Source organism: Oratosquilla oratoria, chromosome 40 (assembly GCF_046742065.1).
Source record: "Oratosquilla oratoria isolate Oo_2021 chromosome 40, ASM4674206v1, whole genome shotgun sequence".
NCBI classification, from domain to species: domain Eukaryota; kingdom Metazoa; phylum Arthropoda; class Malacostraca; order Stomatopoda; family Squillidae; genus Oratosquilla; species Oratosquilla oratoria.
Genome location: NC_134816.1, coordinates 19842211 through 19852210, shown reverse-complemented (window position 1 = coordinate 19852210; position 10000 = coordinate 19842211). Strand labels below are relative to the sequence as shown.

The 10000-nt window shown below is 40.1% G+C and overlaps 1 protein-coding gene across 1 annotated transcript in view; it reads left to right on the top strand.

The window, feature by feature from the left end:
• Positions 1-10000, top strand: part of LOC143020491 (ornithine decarboxylase-like) — a 24223-nt gene that overhangs the window by 9295 nt on the left and 4928 nt on the right. The window contains exons 2-7 of the mRNA XM_076176916.1: positions 2401-2462; positions 2710-2789; positions 3279-3451; positions 3634-3988; positions 4781-4966; positions 5857-6066. Of these exons, the coding sequence (XP_076033031.1) occupies positions 2401-2462; positions 2710-2789; positions 3279-3451; positions 3634-3988; positions 4781-4966; positions 5857-6066 (1066 nt within the window). The remainder of the gene's footprint in view (positions 1-2400; positions 2463-2709; positions 2790-3278; positions 3452-3633; positions 3989-4780; positions 4967-5856; positions 6067-10000) is intronic.

Here is a 10000-nt window from a genome sequence, read left to right as displayed (position 1 = left end):
TCCCTTTAGAATTTTAAAGGCCTGTATCAAGTCACCTCTGAGTCTACGCTTTTTTAGGGAAAACAGATTCATATGTTTTAGTCGATTTTCGTAGGATTTATTTGTTACATTTGGAATAAGTTTTGCGACTCGCCGATGTACTTTTTCCAGTCTGTCAATGTCTTTAATGAGATTCGGTGACCATACGGAAACAGCATATTCCAAATGTGGACGAACTAACGATTTATATAGCTTGTTAATGAGTGATGGACTTTTGAAATCAAAAGATCGCGCAATCAGTCCTAGAATCTTATTTGCTTTCTCAGAGGCTGAAATACACTGCTTGGTTGATTTGAGATCGTTACTGATAATTACGCCGAGATCTTTTTCACTATCCACTTTTGTTAACGAATTTCCAAATAACTTGTAATCGCACGTACTGTTATTCTTACTTATATGCATTACCTTGCATTTACTTGTGTTAGATTTCATTAGCCATTTTTCAGACCATTGCTGTAATTTATCTAAATCTTCTTGAATATCTAATTGATTTAAGTGATCATTTGCCATTCCGCACAGTTTTGTACCATCAGCAAATTTGGAAACAGTAGATTTTAGTCCATGGTCTATATCATTTATATATACTACGAATAGAAGTGGCCCAAGAACGGAACCTTGAGGAACTCCACTTGTAAAAAAATTTCATCTAGAAGTTTTTCCATTTAAAACAACTCTCTGTTTTCGATCATTCAACCAATTACTAGTCCAACTTAATAGGCTACCACTTATTCCGTGTGAAGCTAATTAAGTAAGTAGTCTTTCGTATGAGACGGTATCAAAAGCTTTTGCAAAGTCTAGATATATCAAATCTGTATTGTTTCTTTTGTCATAATTCGAGATAACTGTGTTGTAGAATTCGAGTAAGTTAGTCGCGCAAGAACGTTTCCGTCTGAAACCATGCTTGCTATCATTTATCAAACGGTTACTTTCTAAATGATGTTCGATAACATCTCTGATGATAGTTTCCATTATTTTTCCTACGATTGAAGTCAAACTTATAGGCCTATAGTTATTTGGTTTCTTTTTGTCACCCTTTTTGAATATGGGAGTAACGTTAGCTAGCTTCCATTCTCTTGGGACATCTCTGGATATGAAGGTTTGACTAATTTTTTACAAAATAAGTTTCATGCAATAAACACAAGCTACAAACCAGAAAAATGGGGTTATTTCTCTAAAATATGTTGTCATAGATAGGCTCTGAGCAACAGAACATCGAGGGTACTCTGGTGAACATTCTATGGTTTGTGAACTGGTATGTCTGCTTTGCTCAGCTAATCAATATCTACAAGATTGTATGTTTTACATATGAGCTACACTTCTTTCTTTTTGAAAAACAAGATGTTACTAGTTATTGTATGGGAGAAGGTATATTGGGAGGTGGGCGAGTTACTTGTTAGTCATTGCTGATTGATAGAAATAATACATGAAATGTCGTTGGTAGTGCCACTATGGCAGTCGTAAGACATCAGTTACCATTTGTAGCTGTATTAGGTATAATAGGAAACCTATTTAGTAGAACATGAAACTGTGAAATACTGAATATTTCTAAGAGTATTTTCATTCAAATGTACTATTGATGACATTTATCATTGTAATTAGGAAGAAGATTCCTTCATGGTTCTTGAACTGGACGACATTGTTCGCAAAGTGGGGCGCTGGAGACGCCTTCTTCCTCGAGTGGATCTTTTCTACGGTAAATAGATTGAACCTCATTTTCTTTTGTTAAACCTTATGCATCGACTCTTGACAAGGTCAGTGCACATTCTGCCAAGTCAACTTTAATACATGCCTCGCTCTCTCTTATTTTCCATTTATATGCTATTTGAAATTGTTTTTATGTTCTGTATATAGTAAGGGAATCTGTATAGTACAATGCTTATCACTTTTTAGGATTATAACAACGATCTGAATAAACTTTATTACACGTGATATCATTTTTTTTTTTTTTTTTTTTTTTTTCATGTTGCCACGCAGAGGTCTCACAAGTGAGAGAAGTGGGATGGGGGAAGGGTAATCGTTATAATCCTAAAACGTGATACTCGTTGTACCATACAATTTATTTTACTATATGCAGAATATAAAAAATCAAATAGCACATAGATGGAAAATAATAGAGAGAAAGAGAGAGAGAGAGAGAGAGAGAGAGAGAGAGAGAGAGAGAGAGAGAGAGAGAGAGAGAGAGAGAGAGAGAGGGGGGGGGGCATGTACTAAGGATGATTTTTCAGAATGGCTAGTAGTAAATCACGACTTATTCTCCCTGAAGGGACGCCTTGTAGCGCACAGACTACAGCAAGCGTTGATATAAATGAGATTTCCACTCACTGTGTAACTGAAAAACGACAGTTTCATGTTTTTATTCAGGTACAATGACTGCATGCCAACAAGTATCAAGGAACACTTACTTTCTCAAATCCACGATTTCTGTTAGTGTAGAAAATTAATAGGTTTTCACCTGATCCTGTTTTCTTTCTATTCATATGAAAAATTCCTTCCTGTATGCAATAACCTATCTAATGTTTATGTTAAATTAATGTTGATATCAGACTGTTTAGGGCCCAAAAACAGAGTATGGTGTATGATACAAAATTGACTAAACTTTAGGCAATTAAGTATCATACAACGATGATCTGATGAAATTAGGGTACTCCTATTAACCTGTTTCTACTTCAGCGGTAAAATGCAACCCAGAACGTGCCATAATAAACACACTTGTGAGCCTTGGATGTGGATTTGACGACTGTGCATCAAAGGTTTGTATCCTTCTATAATTCTGTCATAACATTCCATCTAAAGGATGTAATAAACTTATCCCCATAGGTTCCTACCATCTATGAGTGTATTTCTGTCCTTTTTTATGAAGCTGGCTGCACCAATCCCCATTTCTCATACAACAGTCAATTTTGGAAGGAAATTTACCTTCTCCGTCCCACATACTACACAAAAAGCAAAACACAAAGGCTCATATCATTAACTGTCACTGGAAATATTTAAGGACCTTTATCTCCTATTTGCGCCCCCTGCCAGTGTGGCCTTCTCCCTCGACACTCCAGACCATTTTCCAGAGGATGATTCTTTAATTTTGCAGCACCCTTTCTAAAGGAATGTGATCAACTTTTATCCAAGTTTATCTTTTCATATTTTTCTCTTGTTTTGAAAGCTAAAAAATTCAGACATGAACATAGATGCCTGCTACTCGTGTTAGTAGCTCTCTAATGTGAATCCCTGTATTTCGATTTCAGAGTGAGATAAGATGTGTCTTGGATGCTGGCGCAAAGAGCTCTCGTGTCGTCTTTGCTAACCCTGTTAAGCGGACCTCACATCTTCATTATGCAGCGAAGACTGGCGTTGAGCTCCTCACATTCGACAATCTAGATGAACTACACAAGATTAAAGAGACCTATCCTAATGCCAAGTAATTCTTCTTACTAGTTCTAGTTATCACGAGACATTCCTTTAGGGCATACCTAGGGCAGGGATGGGTAACCTTTTTAAGTGCGTGTGCTAAAATCAGCCAAACCTTTGATACAAAATTTTCTCGCATGCCTACTTAGTGGAATTATAGGCTTACATACACTATTCTTGGCGTTTTGGTAGGCTCTTGCTACGTGTTCGATGTGATGACAAAGATGCCACGTTTGTCCTCGGAAACAAATTCGGCGCTGAACCTGAAGAAACTGGAAACCTCCTGCGAGAAGCCAAAGACCTGGGTCTCAACCTGATCGGGGTGGCCTTCCACGTAGGCTCCATGTGCAAGCGCCCAACGGTTTACAGTGAAGCAATTACTACCGCACGGAGAGTCTTCGATGAGGCTATGGCGATAGGGTTCAGTCCCTATCTGTTGGACATTGGTGGAGGTTTCAGCGGGGGAAAAGACAACAAGTTTAAAGAGATATCCGAGGTGGTTAATCATCAGTTGGATCTTCTTTTTCCAGAAGATGGGATCACAAAGGTTGGTGACGTGGGTTATTGCTAAGCCGGTCAGCGCTCCCCCCTCCCCTATTAATCATCTCTCAGGTTAGCGTTGGGTTCCCTGGCGGGCATGGTGCCTATGATACAAAAAAAAAAAAACGACCACTATCTTAAACAACGCACATGTAATAAAACCTTACGTGACGTGGCCCAAAAACGCCGGACCCCTTTCCGTTTTTGCTCAAACTCACTATGGTTTTATGAAAACTGACAATTTGAGAAAACACCGCACTTTATAGTAAGTAGATACTGTAATTTCTTTTATAACCTGTTTATTAATAATGTAATCAAGGTAACCGAAATGATTAGTGCGAAAATTTGTTTCCTCGAGTGTTAAAGAAATAATTTATGTCATATAACATGGTGCTCCTATGACGCATTTCTACTATTGGGGATACTCTTAGACTTATTTAACGCATAAATGAATGTCTTTTATAGTTAGGCAAACTACCTTTCTATGCATTAATCAGCAATGTATTTTGTACACCTTGTGGTTTATGCACAACATACATTTGCCTTTATTTTTTATGAAGTAATTCAATAAATCCATCCTTTCATAATGCGTTCGGCTTTCGTAGCCACTAAGCTTCCTGTGCCAAATAATACGGCCATGATATTTCCCTGCAAGGAGAGTTGGGACGTCTCCTCTTTCCGTATTTTACCTCTAAGTACAGCTGAGGCATAAGTATACTTGGATATGGCCGATCTACTTTGTAAGGGTGACTGGTTGGTCTTGTTGGTGAGTTTGATAAGAAATCCAATGTTTCTACAGATCATTGGCGAACCAGGTCGCTACGTCGTGGACTCCTCCTGCACACTGGTAACCCAGGTCACGGGCCGAAGGAAGAAAAAGGACCCGATTCGCCAAACGGAGTCCATGGAGTATTACATCAACGATGGAAAAAATGGATGCTTTAGATATCCCATTAGATCACTACCAGTTTCTATTTCATGTGGGGTATGTAATAGTTCGGCTTATGGTCATAGTAAAGAGAAATAATTTTTTTTTTTACAATTATTTACATTTCAGGTAATCAGGGGGAAATTGATATGTAGGATTGATAATAGCTCTCCATAATTCACATTGTGTTTATGTGTGTTTGAGTACGTGCATAAACGCGTTTGTGTGTTTGTGTGGATATTTATGTGTGCATTTCAATCACTGTCACCTTATGGACAGTATCGTGCCGTTGCTAAAAAATAGTTTAGTTTCAGATTGTTAGGCTACTAGTAGGGGAATGTTCTATGGTAAGGGTAATCCTAGTTGAGAGTAGGAAAAATGGAAATACTATTACATCATGGAAAGGTTTGATGGTGACTATTTATTCTTTCAGTATCAAGCGTTACCTCACTCTGTGTTGATATTCCTAATAGGAATATTTGTATGTGCGCTGTGTGTGTGCGCGCGTGTATGTGTGTGTGTGTGTGTGTGTGTGTGTGTGTGTGTGTGTGTGTGTGTGTGTGTGTGTGTGTGTGTGTGTGTGTGTGCACACGCTCACGTATTAATGGAAAACATATCAATTTTGCAATACAATTAGTCTACACTGATAAGGAGATTTAAACTATTCTGCACAGTGTTGCCTACCGGGAAATAAGGTTTCAACACTAAAAGTAGATAAATACTTTGTGATTGATTTGGTTTAACTTCGCGAAATCCCTCTATTAGAAGGCTAGGACGGTACCACTTACAGAGGACTCTGTAGAGAGGGATTTGATCAACCATAGCCATGGTCCAACTCACTGGCGGCTATGTTCGGACTGTCACCACCTCAACCTTCGCTGCATGTAACCCGCTCGGCCAGCCAGCCAGCATCTGTAGATTAACCAAATCTTTGCACCTTTTTCTAGGCGAAGAAACGAGAGGAGGTGCCAACAACCATATTTGGTCAGACATGCGACGGTCAGGACGTGGTGTGCAAAGACGTGGCACTTCCCATAATGCAAGTCGGGGAATGGCTGATGTGGGAGGATATGGGAGCCTACTCACTTTCGAATACTTCATACTTTAATGGCTTCGAACCCGCTCAGGTCTTTCCAACCATGTCAGCAAAATATTTGGTAAGTGTTTTGCAGATCTAATCAGATAGTGCACCGAATGATGTCCTTGAAATCGTGAAGCTAGAATTTCTTTGGAGAATTCTACCTTCCCCTCACAAGACCCTCACTTCGATGACATCTACTTGGACAGTCTTTGGAGGCCTTCATTGTGTAGATGAAATTAACTTTAACGGGTGGTTAGATATTACACGTAATTCCTGGGATAAATGATTATCTGTGAGACCACGGAAATTCACTGACGACTAAGTAGGTTCTCATTACTGATCGACGACTTATATGTTAACGACCTTTCCTGTATATACTAAATTGGCGGCACACTAGGCTTTTATCGCTAGCATGCTCCTTGTTTTTGCTACTTCACTTGAGTAGAAACGACTTCGATTACGATTTTTTTTTCAAATATTCCAAATGTCAAATTACTCTTGCGTCATATATTGAGAAGCTGAATGAAGAATTAAAAGAAGTTAAACCCATATAAATACTAGAAACATTGCTGACATGTACTTACGGAAGTCTAGAATATTGTAACGGAAGTCGTTTCTACTCAAACGAAGTAATAAAAGCAAGTAGCATGCTAGCCTAGTGTGCTGCCACCTTTAGTAACTAATGATTTCATATGTTTTGATCCACCTAATTTTCTTTCAGGATTCTAATCCTTTTAGATAGATACCCATGGAAATCATCGCAAGTTCAGTTTATGGACGCCATCCATTGTAACATTGCACAATAGTGAAAGAAATCTGCACGAACGCTCACACATATTACCACTCCACTTCTGCAAAACAAAAGACTAGTGTTAAAATGGTGTGGGATCTTTGCATCTTATCAAACCACTGAAAAGAGGTCCAAAAATTTAATGTCAATTAACACTGATTTACTACCTTTGAATTTTATGTTGGGGACGTTGATAACATGAAAGAGGTGGTGCTACGTAAATTATAATTGATCTAATTGATTTCGTCCCGTTCTATTCACATTGTTGTATAAGATGAGAACCCTTGGCACATTCATGTTATTTGTTTGGTTCATTTTCAATTTATGAGTATTCTCCTTGAATTTTCTTCGTGTCATGTTTCTGCTTCTTTGAATCTGTGGTTATGTTTTCAAATTAGCTTAACTCTTCCCGTGCCCTGTGGGTTTTTTCTTTTTCCTCTGGCTGCCAACAGGCTACCTTATCCGTTTCCAATTGCTTCGGCTGTTGCTTAAGAATTATGGATTCGAAATCAACTCAATAAAAAGTGGTGTGAATATTTATATCCTTGAGATAAAATGAATATATTCATTTTCAGATACCTAGATATATCAATAGTTTTTAAGCAACGATTAGTACTTCAGTAACATATTCTTTTAGAATACAATATTTATATGGACAATTTACTATAACAACGAAGTGTGCATTGTCAGCCTTAAAGTTGTAATATTACACTGGGTAACAGCCAAAAAATCGTCAGGGGTTTCTCAGCTGATTTGGACTAATTTTGGTGTTCTGAGTCCGAATATCACATTGGTTTTGCTCAATCAGGTCAACTTTTTGACGAGCTATACATATGATAATTTGAAGGGTTTTGAGTTCAATCCTATTTTTCTTGAAGAATATAGCGAATTATTCATATATAAATGGTTGCTTCTGGTGTGTTTCTGTTTGAAATTGACTAATTGACTTATTTCTTTCTTTTCAGGGTATTGATATGGCTTCGGCGCGACGGTCATGCAGGAATACACGCTGTCAATGCACAGGAAGAGCATCACAAGCTTTGTGAAGCGCGCATACCAGGCTTACTTTCAAGTCAAGCTGGGTGACCAAGATAAGTCCTGGGCACCGCACACGGTGTGCATGACGTGCGTGGAATACCTCCGGCGGTGGACGAAGGGCACGAAAACTTCACTGAAGTTTGGGATTCCGATGGTTTGGAGGGAGCCGTCTGACCATGAATCGGATTGTTACTTCTGCGCCATCAATACTACTGGCATCAACCGGAAGAATCGGAGCAGCCTCCAGTACCCCGACCTTCCATCTGCCCGCCGTCCAGTTGCTCACTGCGAAGAACTTCCTGTACCAGCGTGCAGAGAGCTTCCTGACAGCGACGACGAGGCCACCACTGCATATGAGGGAGGAGATACAGAAGAAGAGTATGAAACACAAGATGGTCTGCAGCCCTTTTCACAATGTGAGCTTAATGATCTGGTTCGGGATCTCAGCTTGTCGAAGACTTCCGCCGAGCTGTTGGCCTCCAGACTCAAAGAGAAAAATCTACTCGGCGAGGACGCGCGTATCACGTTCTTTCGTAGAAGGCATCAGGACTACATGGGCTACTTCTGCCAGGAGGAAGACCTCGTGTACTGCCGAGATGTCGCCGGTCTTCTTGTTAAACTCGGCGACTCTTCATAGACAGTAGCAAGCGCTCTTTGAAGAGTGTGCTCATCCACAATGGGAACGAGTTCGCCTCAATTCCTCTTGCGCACTCCACAACTCTCAAAGAGAAATATGAAGCAGTCAAGTACGTGCTCGACAAAATCCAATATGAGCAGCACCAATGGCTCATCTGCGTCGACCTTAAGATGGTGAACTTTCTACTTGGTCAGCAGTCCGGGTACACAAAGTACCCATGCTTTATATGTAAGTGGGACAGTCGAGACAGAGCCCAGCACTATGTGAAGAAAGAGTGGCCGGCGCGAGAGCAGTTAGTACCTGGGGCGAGCAACATCATAAACGAACCTCTTGTTGACCGGGAAAAGATTTTGTTCCCACCGCTTCACATCAAGCTTGGGTTAATGAAACAGTTCACGCGCGCTCTGGACAAGGATGGGAGGTGCTTCAACTACCTGTGGCGAGCCTTCCCTGGAGTGACCATTGAGAAGCTGAAGGCCGGCATTTTCGATGGCCCACAGATACGGCAGCTCATCAAGGACACAGAGTTCGAAAACTCCATGAACACGCTAGAGTGCGCCGCCTGGAGGTCGTTTGTGCAGGTGGTGAACAACTTCCTGGGGAACAAGAAGGCAGCAAACCACGCCACACTCATCAACAGCATGATAAAGAACTTCCAAAACCTCGGGTGTTTGATGAGTATAAAGATGCATTTCCTGTTCTCACACATGGAGAAGTTTCCTGAAAACCTTGGTGCGGTCAGCGACGAGCAGGGAGAAAGGTTCCATCAGGACATGCGTCAAATGGAGGAGAGGTACCAGGGGAGGTGGGACGCAGTCATGCTCGCGGACTACTGCTGGTCGCTGAAGAGAGACAACCCAGCAGCTGCTCACACACGGAATTCTAGGAAACGGCGATTTACGCCGTGAACTCCGAACTTTTGTGTCACGTAACGCTCATGTACATGTATTAAGCTTATCAAATGTAATCGAGTATATAAAAAATGAATGAATTTGGATACGTTGACTTTTATTTCCCCAGGAAAACGGAAAAACCGAATTTTTATGATCCGCAGAAATTGGGTTTTTGGACGAAAAATCGTTTTTTTCTTAAATGTCTGTAGCGAACAATCCTGACCTGATTGAGAAAAACCAAGGGCATTTTCGGACTCAGAGCATCACAATTAGTCTAATTCCACTGGAAAACCCTGGACGATTTAAAAAAAAAAAAAAAAATTGTTACCCAGTGTTATTATCAATAAACCTATGATCATGATTGGCTATTATTTTCTCGTCTTCTGAGTCCATTTGGAATATTTTCAGATTGCCCTGAAATCCCAACAACCACCTGATTTTCCACCTCATATCTCCCAAGACTATAATCACCTGCCCTATATGCGTAAAGATCTGGGGTCTGGGATCCATATGAGGAAAGATTATAAACACCAGACTCAATTGGAAGGGATTATTATAACCGGAGTTTCGATTCCAGTCCAAGTATTATTATAGTTTTTATTTATTGTTTTATTATTAATATGATTTTTTTTTCGCATCCGACCTAGATATG